Source organism: Fusarium sambucinum, chromosome II, assembly GCF_050947815.1.
Source record: "Fusarium sambucinum isolate potato_lamoka chromosome II, whole genome shotgun sequence".
In the NCBI taxonomy this organism is placed as follows: domain Eukaryota; kingdom Fungi; phylum Ascomycota; class Sordariomycetes; order Hypocreales; family Nectriaceae; genus Fusarium; species Fusarium sambucinum.
Window position 1 is genome coordinate 6,876,532 of NC_139293.1, and position 19,445 is coordinate 6,895,976.

At 49.0% G+C, this 19,445-nt stretch overlaps 6 protein-coding genes across 6 annotated transcripts; 3 read left to right on the top strand and 3 right to left on the bottom strand.

The window, feature by feature from the left end:
* Positions 1-218: 218 nt before the first annotated feature.
* On the bottom strand, positions 219-2,026 carry FSST1_009213 (fumarase FUM1; the record flags this gene model as incomplete). The annotated part of the gene is made up of 3 exons (XM_083226168.1): positions 219-408; positions 460-1,483; positions 1,651-2,026. 3 exons carry the CDS (start codon positions 2,024-2,026, stop codon positions 219-221), a joined length of 1,590 nt encoding a protein of 529 aa, XP_083085174.1.
* A 456-nt stretch (positions 2,027-2,482) lies between these two features.
* FSST1_009214 (uncharacterized protein) lies at positions 2,483-3,087 on the top strand (the record flags this gene model as incomplete). Its single annotated transcript, XM_083226169.1, has 3 exons — positions 2,483-2,544; positions 2,607-2,925; positions 2,998-3,087. The coding sequence occupies 3 exons, from the start codon at positions 2,483-2,485 to the stop codon at positions 3,085-3,087; spliced, it is 471 nt and encodes a 156-aa protein (XP_083085175.1).
* Positions 3,088-3,113: 26 nt separating this feature from the next.
* Positions 3,114-6,168, top strand: FSST1_009215 (uncharacterized protein; the record flags this gene model as incomplete). The annotated part of the gene is made up of 4 exons (XM_083226170.1): positions 3,114-3,137; positions 3,202-3,316; positions 3,495-5,217; positions 5,268-6,168. 4 exons carry the CDS (start codon positions 3,114-3,116, stop codon positions 6,166-6,168), a joined length of 2,763 nt encoding a protein of 920 aa, XP_083085176.1.
* A 947-nt stretch (positions 6,169-7,115) lies between these two features.
* On the bottom strand, positions 7,116-8,741 carry FSST1_009216 (uncharacterized protein; the record flags this gene model as incomplete). Its single annotated transcript, XM_083226171.1, has 2 exons — positions 7,116-8,214; positions 8,275-8,741. 2 exons carry the CDS (start codon positions 8,739-8,741, stop codon positions 7,116-7,118), a joined length of 1,566 nt encoding a protein of 521 aa, XP_083085177.1.
* Positions 8,742-11,965: 3,224 nt separating this feature from the next.
* Positions 11,966-13,986, bottom strand: FSST1_009217 (ABC1 family-domain-containing protein; the record flags this gene model as incomplete). Its single annotated transcript, XM_083226172.1, has 2 exons — positions 11,966-13,178; positions 13,232-13,986. The coding sequence occupies 2 exons, from the start codon at positions 13,984-13,986 to the stop codon at positions 11,966-11,968; spliced, it is 1,968 nt and encodes a 655-aa protein (XP_083085178.1).
* Positions 13,987-16,880: 2,894 nt separating this feature from the next.
* On the top strand, positions 16,881-19,047 carry FSST1_009218 (SUR7/PalI family-domain-containing protein; the record flags this gene model as incomplete). Its single annotated transcript, XM_083226173.1, has 3 exons — positions 16,881-17,070; positions 17,134-18,484; positions 18,531-19,047. The coding sequence occupies 3 exons, from the start codon at positions 16,881-16,883 to the stop codon at positions 19,045-19,047; spliced, it is 2,058 nt and encodes a 685-aa protein (XP_083085179.1).
* Between the last annotated feature and the right edge of the window lie 398 nt (positions 19,048-19,445).

Below are 19,445 nucleotides of genomic sequence, written 5' to 3' on the forward strand. Positions count from 1 at the left end.
CCGTCGCTCAACACATGATAGACCATTTTCAATTCAAATCAATGCCTGTCGTCATCGCGCGTGAATTATGATATTTTTATTTTTTATCTTTTGAATAGTGCCCCTTGGATTTTCGAACACCAGTATCAACATCGTTTCATAGGTACAATGGGAACTAGCAGCGCTTTTGTTTCTTTTTAATACATGGGCCACGATCATATATAAGGTCAGGCGACCATCTAACCCTTGTAGGGGCTGGGACCGACCATCAGCTCAGGCTTAACAAGAGTATCGAATTCCTCCTCAGTTAGCGCGTTTAACTCGAGGGCACTCTCCTTGAGGGTAAGGCCCTTCTTGTGAGCGTTCTTGGCAACCTTGCTGGCCATGTCATATCCGATCTTGGGGTTCAAGCAGGTGACAAGCATAAGCCTACAAAATCGATCAGTATGTACTTTGTTGTCGAGCAAACGGAAAACTTACGACTCCTTCATGATGCTGGCAATCTTCTCCTCGTTAGCATTGAGACCGGCAACCAGGTTCTTCTCGAAAGAGCGCATGCCGTCAGTCAGAAGACGGGAGCTGTGGAGTAGGTTGCGAATGACTAGAGGCTTGTAAACGTTGAGCTCAAACTGGCCGTTCATGCCTCCGATAGTGGTGGCAACGTGGTTACCCATAACCTGGGCGCAAACCATGGTCAAGGCCTCACACTGAGTGGGGTTAACCTTGCCAGGCATGATACTGCTACCAGGCTCGTTCTCGGGCAGGCTCAGCTCACCAAGACCGCAACGGGGGCCACTGCCAAGGTATCGAATGTCTTGTGCGATCTTGGTAAGAGAAGCAGCCAGGGTGTTGAGTGAGCCGTGAGCCTGAACAATAGCGTCGTGGGCGGCGAGGGCCTCGAACTTGTTGGGGGCAGTCTTGAACTCAGTGCCGGTCATCTTTGTAACCTCCTCGGCGATGGCCTCAGCGAAGCCTTGGAAAGTGTTGATGCCAGTACCGACAGCGGTACCACCCTGAGCGAGGAGTCGCAGGTCGGGCAGAGAGCTCTCAACACGCTTGATGCCAAAGTCGAGCTGGGCAACGTAGCCGGAGAACTCCTGAGCGAGAGTAAGAGGAGTGGCGTCCTGAAGGTGAGTGCGGCCAATCTTGATTATCTTCTTGGCCTCGAACTCGTCAACCTTCTTCTGGATAGCATCGCGCAGGCTGCGGAGAGCAGGCAGGAGCTCGTTCTCGATGTCGAGGACAGCGGCGATATGCATGACGGTAGGGAAAGTGTCGTTGGAGGAAGCGCTGCGGTTGACGTGGTCATTGGGGTGGACAGGCTTCTTGCTGCCCATGGTACCACCAAGAATTTCAATGGCACGGTTGGAGATGACCTCGTTGGCGTTCATATTTGACTGAGTACCGGAGCCAGTCTGCCAGACGACGAGAGGGAAGTGGTCGAGGAGCTTGCCATCGGCGACCTCCTTGGCAGCCTGTTGGATAGCAGCGCCGATCTTGGGGTCTAAAAAAAGTAATTGTTAGTGAGATGTCAATTTAAGACAAAATCCTATCTACGTGGAGGATGCTGCAGTCACGCCTTAAGCGCGGAGATATAGCTCGAGTTGCACCTGCACAGCCACTTCTGACCTCCTCCCAGACAAGAGACGATTGACTCGTATTGCAACTCACCAAGGCCATATTTCATGTTAACAGTGGCAGCAGCACCCTTCAGGATACCAAAGGCCTTGACGATAGGCGGGGGCATGCGGTCCTGGGGCTGGTTGATACGGAAGTTCTCAAGAGATCGCTCCGTCTGAGCTCCCCAGTATCGGTCGGCGAGGACCTGGATCTCGCCAAAGGCATCACTTTCTGTTCGTGTCTGGGACATTCTAACTGAGGTGCTGTGAATAGCTCTGGAGAGTCGAAGACCAGCAACAGAGGACTTGCTTTGGAGTCGCAGCTGCGGGGCAAGAGAGCATGTGGGCGCTGCTACTTGGGAGACCCGAGGCAGAGCTGACTTCATAAGGCCCGAGGCGGCAGCGCGTCCCGTGACAGATCGAAGCATGATGGGCAGTTGGCGGCCAATTGGGTCGTCTTGATTCGACTAGGAGAGGTCGTAGGAGGATTCTTCGGTGTCAGGATGCCGGGGATGTCGCACAATTGCAGACAGATTTGAATAGTCGGAGAGAAGACCAATTCACTGTCTCCTCGTCTTCGGCTGCTAGATTTTAACAGCTCAGCTTTAGCTTAGGCCCCGGAAGCACAGTTAAAACGGGAAAAAGCTCCAATATTGCCCGGTTTTATTCGCCGGACATCCTTGACCGGACAACGATACTGGTTATGCTCCGGTCCATCCCGAGCGATGCCGGATTTCAATCATTTCGTATGGCTCTTCTTATTGGTTGGTAGCACACTGCCGGTGGTCCTTTCTGGGGAAGCGGGAACTTCACTTATCAGATCCGTACTCACGCGTTCTCCAACTTCATTTGCTTGACTATCCAATACCAATTACTACCCAATCATGGCATCTTCTCTTCCCACCTTCCCACGTATAGTGTTTACAATCATCGAGCCTATTTCATTGTAAGATTTGCGGCTTCGAGGCCTTGTATTGGCCAACATGCGGTTTGCTCACATTTGAACAGAATCGCTGGCTTTGCTGGTGCCGTCATTGATCCAGCCTGGTTCATGAACGAACAAGTTCCTCAAAGCAATGTGATCAGCTCTTCTGGAAACGGTATCATGGTGACCTGGCAGTTGGGAAATCTTTACTTATTACTAGGATTTCTTGGTATTGCGATCCTATCAACGACCAATGAGATCAGTGTCGTCCGAGCATATCTTATTGCACTGTGGCTTGGAGACATCGGTCATGTCGGTTTTAGCTCCTATGGCTTAGGGTGGGATCTGTCAATGAGTCCCACGAAATGGAACGCTATGACTTGGGGGAACATCGCAATGACGGTAAGCCAACGGCCGAGATGTTTATTGTAAACATGGCAAACTCTTCTCATCGCAGCGCTAACATGCTTCTAGTTGTTTCTCTTCTTCACAAGAACGGCCTACCTCACTGGGCTATTTGGCAAGGATCACGTCAAGCCTTTTGCTCTGAAAAAGACTATTTAATAGCGATGGGTAATCTCGCATAAACAATGTACCTTAGTAGTGTTAGGATAGTATGTATACCTAGGTACCAGCGTCTTACCGATCTACTAAGGTGCCTATAAATTGAGTGTCTAGAAAATTTGTGACATTGGTAATACGGGGACGTTAGTAGATGCTGAGATCTTCGAAGGCGACGGCGCCTTTATTGAGGGTGTCAACGCCGGAGATAAGCTCGCAGTGGAAAGCATTGGTGAGGTAGAGGCAGAGGTTGTTTTTTTGGACACTGCCTACCTAAGTATAAAATGTCCAGTCATGACTTGGTCGAGGATTTCCTATTCGTATACCATAGGTAGGTACTGAATGAAAACGGTGCCTACCAGGTACCTAGAGTAGGTAGGTAGGTGCCATGCAGGCTAACTTTCAATTAGCTGAATCTGGGGTAGCTTCCACTCTACCGGGGTGGTGGTCCCTGCACCAAAGGGCAAACACCAAGCCTAAAGATCTCTATCATAGGGTTAGGGTTACATACATACATACGATCAGTGCCTGTCGTTCACCCTTAAGGTCAGCGTTCGGGTTAAGAGTGGAGTCAGCGCTTATTGGTCAGTCTTCAAACTTCAAAATTAAAACCAACGCGGCGCGCTTTCAGACTCTGCTTCTGTATCTCACATGCCTTCACCTGAACACCCGTAAGCCGCTTCATATTGGCGACACAACGGCTGCATCTCAGCCTCAGAGAGTTATGCGCAACACTCGAGGCCGCGTAGCGACAACCGCAACACCAACAAAAGAGACGCGTATTTCCCAGGACAAGCCAGTAACGTCAATCGAGCATGCTAGAGTATTACAGAGACATCCACCAGCTCGCCGCAACGCTCCTCCTCGGGCTCAAGGACGAGAGTCCAGTATCTCAACCAATCCAGCGAGACCTGACGACGAAACTGAATTTATAGAGGATGATGACGAGTACCCTCAACCTGACGGCCCTGGCAGCCAGCCGAGGGAGATTGCTTCCGGCCTGAACCCCTACTCTCCTACTTCTCAGTATACACCTGGACGAAGCTCGATAGAACAAACCCCTGCAATTTATGGACAAAACCCATATGAACCCGCCTACCCCGGTGCCGGTTCTGCGAACCAAGGGGACAGTTACATGCCATCGGTTCCTCAGCCTGAATCGAACGACGCTGGGCTTGGTGGCGCAGGCCTTGCGAGTGATTCCCCCGGGACCAGCCCAGAGCTCGATTCTGAGAAATTGAAGAATCTCAAGATGCTCGAAACCATGGTCCCGGATCTAGCCAGAGCTGCCGATAGTCTATACAAGTACTCAAATCAAGAACCATCGGACAATGATGTGTTCCAAGGATGCCTACGCATGAAGAGACACGCTTTCGATAGCATGCAAAACATCTTTATAAAACTTGGACAACCCTACAAGGGCGACTTCGTTGATTTCGCGAGCTTCCTGGAACTAGGCTCTACGCAACAGCAAAAATCTCTGTTCGTTCAGATTGCCCGAGTCAATACCGTTATAGCCTACGACAGAATTCGACATGTTGAGGATGGCCAAGCGCCGGAAATCTTCACGTTTTTCAAAACTTTCAACGAGGTCTTCCCTAACTACTTTATTCTGGACCCTAGAATGTTCCAAGAACCTGAAGTGATATTGGATATGCGGACCTGGCTTCTCGTCGAAACTCTATCACGTACCGATGGTCAAGGCGATATTGACAAACTACTCGTTGAGGTATTCTGTGACCCTTACAAATTAGAGAATTTCGACAGCATTGAAGAATGGTCTGACTACCCGGCGCTTTTGTCAGGACAATACTTTCGAGGAGTTGGCGACAATGGCCACGTCGATACTGGGGAGCTCTGTTCAGAACGCATAATGGAAATAGCCGAGGTCTTTAAACAAAGCGGAAAACACAAGACAATCGCGCATCTATCGGAGAAGTACCCTCTTCAGGAGCTGCTCAACAATCTCCGGAGCTGCTTCGACGCTATGTACAATATCTTGGCTGACGAAGAGAGTGTTAGGGTCGGCACTCAGTCACCATATCTTGATCAACAGGCTGCCTTCGAGAGTCAAGGCGACCCTTTCGGCTCTGATTCTCAGTCGATCGTCCGCGCAGAAACTCAAGAAGCAGAGTAAGTATCCATCCCCTCAGAACAGAGCCAGCAACTAACCGGTTCTCTAGGCCCAGTCTCTTCGTTAATAAACGATCACTTCTCGCTCTAGAGCGTGACACCCAAGGGGGTGATACCCTCCCGCCTTCAAATCAGCAACCTACCGGGCCCAAACCACAGGTTCCTCGCGACTATCATCAGCATGCGAACGCCGACCTCCTGCGTAGCCCATTTCCTCCTGCAAGTTCTTTCCGACTCGTTTCTGGCAGCGATAAAGGCCAGCATCGAGGCTACAAACGACCACGATCGTTCACAACCGAAGGCGATGATGAGGATGATCCTTTTGAAACCGATGACCGTTGCATTAATCCAGTGAGACGCGAAGAGTTAAAACGACAAATGCCCCCACCACCCCGACCAGAAACCATCTCTAGATCTCTAACGAGACGTGTCCCCGTTCCTTCATCTGCAAGATCTGTGCCTCCTGCTTTTGAACAGGAATCCTTTCGGGATTCGACTCCTCAAGCGGCTTCGCGGCCGCCATCCTCCTCCGTAGTCAATTACGATGCCCTCAAAAAGGCGGCATCTCAAAGAAACAGAGAAGCGCGCTTGGCAGATCCCGACCGACAGGGGACAAGACAGCGTGTTCCTTGGAGCGATCATGACACTCAGTTGCTGCTTGATTTGATCCAAGAGCATGGTGCTCGCTGGTCGATGATTGAATCAGAGTGCAAAAATTATTTTGAGCATCCACGAAACCAACAGGCTTACCGTGACAGAGCACGTAATCTTAAAACTGAGGTGCTTATCACGGATGCGGTTCTGCCTCCAAACTTCAATGAAGTCGCTCTGGGCAGCAAAGAGATTGCCAGGGTAAAGGCAGTTGGAAAGAACCCTCATCGTCGGGAGGAGGATGTTGAAACCAATGGTAACCCTATTAATACTGAGCTTTTGGAATCCACGCTATTTTGATCTCTTTGGAGTGCAAGAGAGGCTTGGGCTGAAGCTAGGTATAACGACGGAGGTTCATTGTTAACTTCAAAATTTATATATCGATATCGACGGAACGTATAGCTTTATCAACACATAATGAGAGCATATGTCTGGCTCTAACCTAAAATGCGAACGAGCGCAACGTAGCGAGGTACTGGTCGACTTAAGTAGCACTTCCATGATTAGGGCAAAATGTTGCAGTGTATTTCTAGCGAAAATTGACTAAAGAAAAGCAACGTCGTTGTACAGTCGCCGCAAACATATACTCTTTGTACATTCCCACAATTCTTGCCAAACTCTGTCGTTTTGAGGGAGCTTTATGTTCCAGGCCACAGCAGATAGAGCTGTTCTCTCTTGAGTTTTCTCCTCAGAGTGTGAATGAAAGCAACGAGCACTTTTTGAGTTGTGGCGTAAGTTCAAGAATGAGCAGAAGGGATTTAGCAGAGTAGCCGCAGGATGAGGATTCAAAGAGAAGCCCTCATTTCAGATCGCTAACGAAAATGCCACCGCTTAAAAATTCCTCCTTCGTAACATAGAGAAAAAGGAAAAAGGAAAAAGACAAGGAAAACGTCATAGGCAATTGATGGAACTTTCGAGCTGGCTCGTCCACTGGTCCAATAGTCAAAAGCCATGTAGTTGAGAGGTTTGAGTCTCACCAAAAAGGGGTATCAGCCATAAGAACGGTGAGCGTCATGCCTTATACACAGGGCAATGCCGCTCACCACAAGTTCAGAAAAGAATATAAGGTATCAAGGGATGCTGTAAGTTTCCGGCAATTTGCATGACAGGCGTAATGTCAAAGTAATGAAAGATGTTCGAGTGTTGTGTACATGCTGCATCAAGCAAAAACATGTTTTGGCTGGAGCTCCGGCTTGTAGAAGACATAGAAAGGCGGCGTGAGTGGCAACGCTGTTATTCGCCGGCATTTATCTATGACGATGGGGACCGTCCTTCTGCTTGAGGCGATTTGTTCTCCATCCCTCATACCACTGCTCCCGACTGGCTTCGCGAAGCTCAGCACGCCATTCACTAAAGACGGCCTCTTTGAGTCGTTGAAAATCGCAATGTTCATCATTGTAAGGATCAGCAAAACCCCAAGGGAACTGTCGACCGATGACACCGGGCTCATATAGATCGGGGCTGATGATAGAAAGCGGCAAGAAGGGAATCTCGTCTTCCTTCTCTTTAACCTCCTCCTGTACTTTGTGTCGTCGCATAGAGCTGGTGGATAGTCTTTTAGAGCTTGGGGAAGCTGTCGGACTTTCCCGTTGACCTTGCAGGGGGAAATCTGGACTTTCTGGTGTTTGTGCGCCATCCCGGTTGTTTTCAAGATTATCTTCCTCATCTTCCTCGACGATCTTCTCGGAAGAAAAACTACTCCCATCCTCATCATCAAGACCGAGCGCCTCCAAGGGATCCAGGCCAGCTTTCTTGATACTGTCCCAAACACTTCGCTTGAGAACATTCATGTGTTTGGTGGTGATTGTATCCGCCTTAGCAATAACAGGAATAACCGTTGTCTTGCCCTGTAGAGTGCGCAATGCATTCAATTCAAGACTTTCGTCTAGGCTGCCGTATACGCGAGAAAAGGGGTGGCCGTTCTGTTGACCGTTGATGGCTGGATTCCTTGCTGATGCGATGTTGCGATCCAGACGAGAGGGGTCGAGAACAAGAAAAGTTGCATGAATGTGTGTATCTTGTACACCAGGTGAACGGACAACCTTCATCTCCTCAGCAAAGGTCTCCTCAAACTTGCTCTCGAGAAAGGCTGACATCTCCCTAAGCTGGAGGTCGACAACATTATTCTCCAAGCCCTCCGAGTCCCATATAGTGAGGCCGATGCGCTCTCCATCAATCTCGGTCTCGAGATAGTGGGGAATAAACCTTCCAGAAGGAATGCTATGATTCTGGGGTACTTCATCGTCGCCCTTTTTAGCCCGTTTCTTGGGCGGAAGCGCAAATGCTGTCTTGAGGAATTCAAGGAACGAGGTTTTGCCCGAGTTTCGAGTACCAATGACGAGAATGCTGATTGATGTGTTAGTGAATCCGGTATTATGAGCTGCCGAGGTAGACGTAGAAACTCACTTCATAGGCGTTGGGTCCTTTCTTCTTCGAACACGACGAGGGCTATTGACCGTACTGATAGCGCTACTGGCGTAGCTGTAACGGCCACGGTTCGTCATGCTCTCAGTCCTGGCATATGGGTCAAACCCACCATTGGGCAAAGGCGGGACAGGAGGGGCGGCATGCACAGCATTGCCATAACCTCGCGAATATTCACCTGATGGCCGAATGGAAGAGTAGTCTGCTGATCGAGGGACGTTGGCTGGGGATTCGGGGCGCAGTTCGGGGCCAAAAGAATTGGAAAGCTGTTCGGTATGGTTGGCGAACTCGGGCAATTTGGGAGCAATGCGAGTAGAGGCATGGCGCTGGCGTTCAAGCTCGGCATCTTTAAGGGCCTGAGCCTTACGACCGGCTTTGCCTAAATCGCCACTCTTGCTGCGTCGAAGTAACATGCCGAAACTGGTACGGCGAGGTTCCTCGTTGTTCATCTTCTGGGGAGAAAATCACAAAAAGGAAGAAAGTCGCGATCAGGAGACGCCCAGAAGGGTATGCGCGGGCAGCGCAAAGGAGGTGCGGAGCACGTGGAAGCGGCGAGGGACTAAGACGGAAGGATGGGGCAGTAACCAAATGGGCGACTGCAAATGAAGTCGAGAACAAATGGAAGAAACTTGGGGGTGGATGAGCGGGAGCGATCGAGCCGATGGGAGTGGGCTTACGATAGTCAGTCAAGTGTTTTGGCTTGTCAGTTCGAATGTTAAAGCGGTTTTTTTTTGGGGGGGGGGGGGGGGCAGTCAGAATGGCCAGCTGGCCAAGAGGAAACAGGTAATTTGGTGACAATGAAACAAAACCTTGCCTATCTGAGTGAGTCTTTGTAAGCCAGAGAAGATTAAAAAAACACAGGGACAGTACGGCTACAGACAGACAGAAGAGGATGAATTGATACCCAAAGCGCGTGGCCGCGTGCACACACCTCTTGTGGAGAGCCGCCAGTGTCGGTAGTGGATGTCTGAGATCAGTGGAAAGTTAGAGGGCGTGAGTCGAAGGGTCCATCTAGAGGACAGTAGCTCCCATCTAATTTGCAAAAGGCGGAATGAGTCGTGCCTGGATTGCCTGGTATAGCCCTGCTTTGTTTTATTTGCTTGAGATCGAAGGAACAGGATTGATGCGCGTCTGAGGTGGATGACTGAAATGGGAGACACTTTGCAAGGGAATTAAGGCCGTTTCGAGTGGGAAAGGGTACCTAGTTGATTGGTTGCGAGTAAAGTGGTGAAAGGCCAAAGGCGGTACTGATGGGAGTTGCAATTATTAAGAGCAAGGGTTCACAGGCATTGAATAAGCTCAAACCACTATGTACAACCTCGAGACAATAACGGAGCACGTACCAAAAAGGACAACAACTACCTAAGTGCCAGGAGGTAACCTACCTAGGTACACCTAGCTATAGCAAATACCTAGTTAATTACTGCACGAGTACAGTAACTCTGGGATATGACACTTATGGCCGGTCGAACAAGTTCAGGATTAATACAAAATACAGGTGGAGGTGATATCTGCGAAACATGTTTATATTCTATCAAATCGCAAAACATGTAATTGTTTTTTTTTCATCAGCCTGTGGGAATAAGAGATGGTACCAATATGCTTACCCGCTAGCATCTTATTTGCTTTTTTGTCAATCTTTCCATCGGATCATGTATCACAACGACGGCCTTGAGATTGGGCCTTGCACGACCTAAGACTTTGACTCTCCCTGAGACAGTTCCGTCCGGATGCGGATTCATTAAAATGATTCGCTCGCACTAAGGCTAGGTTCTTTTCTGCAGCGCTAAGGTAATGTCCGGGCAGGGTCCAAGACAATCTGAGTGGGTGGGGTGTCAGGGGAATCAGGGGCGAGTGGGAAGCGAGAACGACGGATGAAAAGCCCACCTCTAGTACCTATAGAAACGTACCTACCTAGCTACTAGCCTTAGCAGGCAGGCACCTATCTCATAGTACCACTAATGTGAACTCGTTGCTATCTACTGCCAGTTACTATGCAAGATTCCAACGCGTGCTTAACACTAAATTCTTACTTTATTTCCCTCTTGATAGAGTAACGGGCAAAGGCAGACACCCGACACCCTCATTCAACTGTGGGCCTTTAGCGAGTGGGGGGGATGGAGATGGCCCGTCATGGTTAAAACCGTGTTAGTACAGATACCCAACCACAGGCAAGCAGCTCCACGATTAAAGGTCCCTGAGTTTGTGTTTAAATAGACGGAGGCCGGTACGTTAAATCGCATGAGCAAGGCATTAATTGCCACTTGCAGAGTACAAACTAAGGGATTCATACCTCATCTTCCACAGCGTCACATAGGAGGACCCTCCTCATACCAAGCTATCGGACCTTTATTCAACTTCATTCGTTTTATAGTTATGGGACGAGCATCTGGTATGTATCTCTTCTTTGGTACCTACTAACCTACTAACTATACCTAGTAGGTAGCTTATTAACCTAGGTAGCCCTTCAGGGCTGCATCAAGCGAATCGACCCACCCACTGATGCAGGTACATGACGCTGTCAGTGCTCTTGCATACTAGGTAGGTAGGTATGGAAAACTGTCGCTCCACTTACTTCATTTCCTAACTCAAATTCTAAAAGGAAAAGTTGAGTCGAGAAACAATTTTCATGTTCGCCGAGCCTGCGTGGACCTTACAGGTTTAAACAATAAAATTAAACGCATGTATCAAACAATAATACCCAATTGCGGAGACAAAGGGCCTTGCTAAGTTGTATGTAAAGGATTAAGACGCAACCCTTTTGATTGCAGGCTCCTGATGCATATAGCCGAGGAAACACAATAACAATGACGCTAGCTTGTTTTCAGGTAGATTCCCGATACATTTGGACTAAGATATCAACCAAGCGAGCTCCGTTGGATCAAAGCTGATTTTAGTCACATGATCGTAGGATGGCTACTGCAAACATACAAGTCTCAGTGTTGCACAAACTCATGGGCTATAGTACAAATTATAGTTTTACTGAAGAAACCTTGACACAGTCTGCGGATTACCTTAACGCTACAGATTCCCCAATTGCATCGTGTCGGTGCAGAAGATAAGTATTGCCGGGTGAGTGATAGAGGAACATTCTAATGAGGGTGATGTTTAAGAGTTTGCTACGCCTTTGCTGTTTTGACTAAGGTCAAGTTAGGTGAGGTTGGTTGAATGTCAAAGCTTCAAGTATGATCATAGTGGGTTAGTACAATAGCACCCGTCGCGCTATGTTCAATATTAGACCCATTGGACGCAAGGTTCGGGACGGATTGGAAATTGCTCCATGCAACTTCCTTGCAAGGTCGTAACGGAGACGGGTAAAAGCCGTACTGTACTCTGTATCTTGCAACTTGACGCGGCGCTATACGAAAAGTACTTAATGTCAGAAGCTACACATATGAAGTGAAACAATATTAAGAGGTAACGTTGAAAAGTGTATGTTAAAACTCTTGCCCCTGATATGTAACTCCATGTATCCCTTTTCACCCCGCAGAGATGTTTCAAGTCGAAGGTAAAAAGAGATTATATCTAGTTCCTCTAGGTGCCATGATTGGCAAACGCAACTAGAACCTCATCATCTATCTATCTAAATTACAGTCTTACGTGGGAAGTTTCTTTTGTCACAATAGTGTACACGAGATAGTGCGATTCATCACCGAACCCACATCGAGAAAGCTCAGCCATCAAATACATCGTGCTGAAGTTCAATGCCGAAGTCCGATGCAACATCCTTCATTCTCTTCTCCATCTCATCCTCCATTCCTCCGCCGAGGCCTAGCCATTGGCGCAACTTGAACAGATAGAAGGCTATGTCGGATGCTGTCATAACCGTCTTAAATATGACATGTCGCCAGCGATTCTGCAGGCGCTGGCTCAGCGGCAACTGAGGGTCTTCAAAAAGACTGCGGCTTGCCCATTCGCCCATCATCTTGACGCGGTTGACAGGTGAACCAAGGTATTGGTTGTTACCTTGCACAATTCTCATGTTTCGACCAATGAAAATGAGCTCTTGCGGCCACTTCTCTTCATCTGCCAGCATTTCCCGAATGCCTTGCTTCATCCGCTGCTGCATCGCGTAATGGCGTTCGGCAGGTGTCTTGCCTTCGAGTCCTTTCATGATACCATTACGGGTACGACCATCTCCGCCCTCGTATGGCCGCAACAATGTCGCGCTCGCAAAGAGGTCTGCCGCCTTGATACCCCATGCATCAGTCACCCGCGAAATCGTCTTGTTGTCAAAAGTCATAAGCGCCTTCCAGAAAGTAGCATATTCGTTTCTGAACTTTTGTGACATGTAGACGTATAGCCCATGGTCAATAAGCACAAGCTCTGCTCGGCCATTGGGCAAACGCCTAATGAAAATATTGCCTGGGTGAGGATCACAGTGAACAACTCCCCATTTGAAGATCTGTGCTGAGAATAGGTCTACCATCGTAGTCATGACCTCTCGCGGGGACAAACCCAGTCCACCTCGGCCTCGTCGACCTCGCCATTCTTGACGTTCTGGTTTGAGATTTTCCTGGTAGGGCCGCGTGCGAAGCTCGCGTCGAGCAGATTCGAGATCGATATTAGGCAGTGGGCTTCCAGCGCCGGGTGAGCCGTTCCCATGCCCCCCAAGCCATCTAGACGTCATGGATTTCTTGTCCCAAAGCCTTATACCTTCAATCCATTCAGTCACGAGAACTCGCTTTGTCGTAAACTCGGGGTATACTGTAGGAATGTAGACTCGTCCTCTCAGAGACTTCTCTCCGTTGACAAGCTCCCTCATTTTCTCCGAATTTTTTGCCTCGTTGACGAAATCAGTCTCCAACTCAAGCCGCTCAGTGATGAAGGGCACCATTTTATACAATGGAAGGTCGAACCATTTTGAGTAGATCCATGCAACGGTTCTGTCTTGTGTTAATAAGCGCATGTATACTAGCTCAGTATGTGTCGAACTCACTTGAAAGCCCAGAGATCCCATGATATTTGCTTAGCAATCTCTCGCTTCTGGATCTTGATGGCCACTTCTCGGCCATCTGGAAGTCTGGCCCAGTGAACCTGGGCAACACTTGCACTCGCCCGAGCCTTGCGTTCCATCAGACCCATACCCTCCTTGCCTATAAAGCTAACGCCGAATACTTCTTCGACACTCTTTCCAAAATCCTGCCGTATCACTGCTTCAATATCGGCCCAGTCGTCTTGTGGCGCATCGTCAAACATGCGACTGAACATCTTTTGGAACTCGGGCGGGAGCACGGCGCTCTGCATTGCGATGGCCTGTCCAATCTTGAGGTAAAGGCCGCCGTTGGAGCGCAGGACGTGGAATAAACGTTCGGCATTACGGTTATGCAAATCCTGTACTGTTCCGCCTGTAATAGGCTGCGGTCGAAAGTTAAGCTTGTAATCAAAGGCCACAAGCAGTCCGGTTCCGAATGTACGAAGGGAGCGAGTAAACCCTGAAGCGTATATTTGACGGTCACCAAGATATATAACACCTCCAACGGCTGATATGATCAGAAACTTTCTGGCCCATCGTCTTCCACGTTTATACTCTTTGGCCCGCCTGGGCGCACCGAGCTCTTCTGGTGACGGGGGCCGCATTGCCTGGAAAGGACCGCCGGACTGCAGTCTTCGATATGACGGTGCTATCGAGTCTCTAGGCCGGCAGCGCATGGCAGCGCGCGCCGATGGACGAAGCATGGCATTGCGCAGCATGCTGAAGACAGATGATCAGCTATCGGGTGCGCAGCATGGGCAGTGCAATAAAGCACTCGTTGTGTGAAATTCAATAGCGAACAGTTGGTGTGAGAAGGACAAGAAAGAATACAGAACAAAACGCTACAATGTTTCTATTCTATCTTCAGTGTCATGGATGACGTCCGACATAAAAATTGCGGACTATTTAGCTTATCGCCGGAGCGGCTCGGAGAATCAGTGGGCAATGTGATTATATTCCGCAAGTCGGGACAGAATCTCACCGATTTCCCGACTCAATCCTGTTGCCAAAATCTTCACAGCGGGGCGAGTATTCTTCTAACCTTACGATGTTATTAATCTTCTCATCCAGCAGCATCATGCTTGGTGTATCAATTTCAGTTGTTCTGATATCCATCACTGACGTCATTTGATATATTTTATATTGCCAGCAATCATGCAAATAAATTAGCAGGCAATCGCTCACAAGAGCTGTTCAGACATCATTGGCAGATGGCTGAAGGGTATCAAAATTTACAATGAAAGATCATACACACAAATAAAGAAACTTTGTTCCAGCTAGGTAACTTCAAAGAATAATTAGTCCTGCCAGAGTATCAACCGTGATGTGATATGTTGTTTTTCTCTAGGGTAGTAGAACTACAAAAACACAGGTATAGGACATGGGTACTAAGTCGGTGGGTAGCAGGGAAAATGGCCTCCTAGATAAGTCTTAGGGTGCTTGTAGTTGACCAATGCCACACTCTTCGTCTTTCTGCGAGAACTTATAAAGAGGTGTAAGTTTGTACCAAGATATAGCGTTGTGTCATTTGACGCAGAAACTCCACATACACAATCTCATAATGACTCGTCCATGTCCTTAGGCGCCACACCAAATAGACAACAGTATACGCGTACTTTAACAGCCACAAGAATATGAAGCACCCGTATCGATGAATAGACAAACCCGACACTTGACAGCAGGAGTCGAAACGTGGAGCTTCATGCAGTTTGTTTCATCATCGGGACGAGCTTATTGAGGATCGCCATGCTAAAGTTAGTCCCACTGAAACGGATTTGTGTGCTCTCACAGTTTCAAAAGCAACTTGAACCAAAATAACGATACAACAGGTGCAGCTCAGTCTTTCCAGCCGATGGCTTGGCTGACAGGCCCAGGTTCAGGAACATCGGCCCGCCGTAGATTTCCCTCTTCTCCAGCCAAGCGAGAGATTGTGGGACATTAATGGGTAAGAAGTTACTGTATGTATGTATATGTAAGGGTTGGCTGCCATTGACGAGACTTGTTTGCCAGGTTACTAGGCAAACTTTCTTGGTACTCAATTGACTTCAGACGCGCATAAGCAACTGTTGTATATACGAAAGAGGCACAGAATACGGACAGTTCCTTCACGTTTGCTCTTTGACTTGGGTTAGAACCAAATCTGGCAAGCCTGGGAAGCTTGCGCCGTAATTTGACCAAGTCGTCTCAGATTTAGTGAGCGCTGAGGCAAGATGGAATGAAAATCTGTTAGATTTGAGGATTGTGGAAATGGAGAAGACGCAAAATCAGATACCTACCTAGGTAGCTAGTCGAGCCGTGTTTAACTAGTGGTGTCTTGAGTTTGTATTAAGTTTACTCAGTCTTGGTAATTAATTGCATTGGAGTTGAGTCGAGTCGAGCCGAGCTAAAACCGGAAAGACGATGAGACGGAGCCGAAGCTGTAAAGACACGATAAGTGATTCGTATGACTGCTTGCGAAAATGACGGCCGCAACGCGTGGGATTGGTGGGCTTGGTACAACGGTAAAGGCCCACATGGTGTCAACCACATTGGATGCTACCTAGGTATGATAGGTAAGTTAAGTTAATAAGGTGTGGGATGGATGGATGAATGGTTGGAGGGATAAGCATGACACGACTGAGAAATTAAACTTGTGGCTAAGATTGTTTTATTGGCAACCTACCCAAGGCATCATGGACGGCCTGCATAGATTATTGGCGCAAACCTTGAATGCGATGTTCTTGCCAATTGAGCAGAATTCGCGTGGGATAAGGAGGTCAATTCGAATGGGACGGGCAGATCAGATCAAATTCAATCAATGCATGGAAATATCCATATTTCTGCGACGGTTCTAGGTCAGATTGCTGGCGAGCTGCGAGAAAGAAGGCCCCTGTGCCTGGACCAGCGCACCACTTCAGACCAGGGTACCATGGAGCACTAACCGTCCTAAGACTAGCGCACGTAGTTCCCCCCAGCGCCCTGCTAAGCCACATGGAGCCAGGTTTGAATAGAAGAGCAAAGCAACAAGCACCTTAGTGGAGATGGGACCTTGTCTGATTACAACCCAAGACCCAGGTGCTCTCCCCTCCTCATTATTCGATTCCCGACCACATACACTCGTTCCAACTTGATTCTTAACTGCTGTAGCGTGTCGAAAGACGTTGGAGATCGCGTCTACCATCGGAATTCCTAGCGGGTTCACATTCGAATTACTTGGTCACCATCGTTCATATCACCAAGCCTATCGATTCGGCGACTGAACCCGGCGCTTGCGACTGTGTCGCATCTTCACCCATTCACCGATTCAAACGTCAAAATTCGCGCCTAGGTCCTTCAGCAGACGAGGAAACCGTAGATAGTCGGACATACGATTATCTTGAGGAAACTATACGAATTGGATCAGTTTTACTACTTGTCAGATGCTTCTAGTACTTTGACATCGTACTTCACAGAGAGCTTGCCGCCTTCTTTTTCACCTATGATATACATCAACACTTTTAGCGAAGCGGAATCCTGTGCAAGGGCTGAAATTTAAGCCCCCTGAGCGTTTCTGTCCCCGCGTCTTCACGACGTCGGCTGCTTGCTCTGTCGTATCGTCATCAGTTTTCTACCAAGCGCTAAGCGCACCGTCATCATGTTGCGACCCGGCACACCACTGACTCTGCTGCTATTCGCAGCGTTCGCCCTGCTTCTATTAGCTGTTATATCGACCCCAATAATCGAGGCCATTCCACTGAGTGACTTTGGTGGTGTCACATATGGCGTGTTTGGCTACTGCCAAAATGGCAAGGGATGTAGTGGTATCGGAGTTGGATATGACACTGGTTAGTTCATAGTGACGATGGAAACGCAATCATCCTCTTAGCATTTACTGACGTTTCTCGCAGCTAAATTAGCTGGGGATGATTCTCAAGCATTCGACCTGCCATCCGGCGTTCGAAATACACTCTCAGCTATTCTCATTGTACATCCAGTTGCGGCACTCATCACCCTTGTCATGACCATCATGGCAGCTGTGTCTCATTTACATGGGCCATCGCACTCTACAAGATATCTCCTCATTTTGTTTATCTTTTTGTTCATCGACTTCCTGGTCTGCTTGTTGGCATTTTTGATCGACGTGCTACTGTTTGTGCCACATCTGGCATGGGGCTCATATCTGGTTTTGGCTGCTACTATTCTCGTAGCCATGAGCGGATTGGTAACCTGTGCAATGCGTCGCACTCTGGTCAGCAGGAAAGACAGACAGAGACGCATTGCCGATAACGCCGAGATGAGTGGCCAAAACTATTATAACAGAACCACCCAGGATAAGACAACCGCTGAAGACGGGATCACTAGACAGCCGACGCTGCCAACCCAACCCGCTGGAAATAGCGTTCATGATAACATTCCAGCCTTCGCGACGTTTGATCAAAAGAACCGAAGTGATCAAACCAGCGAAGAAGTCCCGCTCACCCGCCGGACAACATCGAATCGATCTCCAGGTGTCCCCCATGAGCCAGTCAACGTTGGTGAAGCGGTTGCTTTTAATAGAAACCCACAGAGGCAAGGTTCTCGGGATCAGTTTGGGAACCCGATAGACAATGGTACCGATCCGTATGCCACTCGAAGAGGACCTTCGCCAAGTATGAGTAATCGCGGAAGAGGAAATGGAGGATACCGTGGTGGAAGAGGAGGATATGGTCGTGGAGGCTATGATAATTTCGGCGCCCCGATGCGAGGTCGCGGAGGCTACGGCCCACCTGGAAGAGGTGGTTACGGACCCAGAGGCGGACGGGGAGGATCTGGTCAACCAGGCCGAGGCGCCTTTGGCCCAGGCGGAATGAGGGGAGGCCCAAACCCATCAGGACATAACAACGGACCTTACGACCGAAGACCATCATCTCCTGGTCAAAACTATGCTTCGGATTTCCAGCCATCGGAGCCATCCAATGGGTATAACTCGACGAACCCATCGATGCCCAGCTTGAACACTTATATCGCCTACCGCCCGGAGTCTGAACTACCACGAGCGGAATCGCCGCCGCCTTTGCCAGGGACTGAACCTGCCACTGTAGGCGGTCGACCAGTAGAAATGGATGCGTCCCCAGCGGTTCAAGGCCATCAGGGTGGAAACTATGGACAGCTTAGGGACAGTGACGTAGATGTGGCAGGTATGGTCGGTCTTCAGCAGGGTCAGATTCCCCAGCGAAATGATACTATCATGAGCGAGGGTAGCAAATACAGTACCGATGAGTATGATAACCACTCACCAACCTATTGATAAATACTGACTCTATAGGCAATATGCTCCGCCCCGTGCTGCTTGGAATCAAGGCGATGGCCGGAACTCACCCAAAGCTCCGCCTCCCCTAGCTGCGAGCCACCCTCCCGGAAGAAATACGCCTCCTGTTACGCAACAGCCTGCGGCCATCGGAAACAGCAATTACTATGAAGATGTAGATCCCCGTTTTGCTTCCGAGGCGCCCCTCCCAAACAACAACCTTCAGCCACCCCCGATTGAGCCCATCTACGAGGACGTCCATGCTAATAATGCGGGTGCTCGAAGCCCTGCCGAGTCCGAGCACTCAACTTTTACTTCTATCTCCCAGCGTGGCATCAACCCCCGTTGGAACCCCGGTCCTCCACCACCAATGCCGTATCAACAAGGACCTTCTCATCGGCGGCCCGTACATCAACAACAGCAACAGCGTCAAGACATGCTTCTAGACACCCCGGACTTTCAGTTGCCCAGTTCGCGGAGTGGGCGCGGTCCTGGTATGGTGCCAGGAAGTGCCTACCCACCAGGCGGCTTCTAGTGAATCTGTCGAGTAGGCCTCCGTGCTGGCTTTGACCAAAACATTTCGTTATTCGACCGGGATTGAGCCCGGTATTTATTATCCGTTCCAGCCTTTTATTTTTCATAGGGCTATTTGCCCAAGAGACACCCCGCCCTCTAGACTAATATAGTGTCTTGTTGGTTGGTTATATCTTCTGGTTATTACCTTGTGGCCTCCTCTTTATTCTGTTGCCCGAAACGGGTATTCTAGTTCTAAACCCTGACTCCGGTGGTTATTTAAAACGTTGTCCCCTATGTTACTGTTCTTGTCTTCTGCTGTTACTGTTTTGGTCTGGTTTTTGATGTAGCGCGGGGCGCTGTGATGCCTACATGGGCATTTTGCCTTACAGTTCACGTCTTGCGGCGAAATAGGAGTTT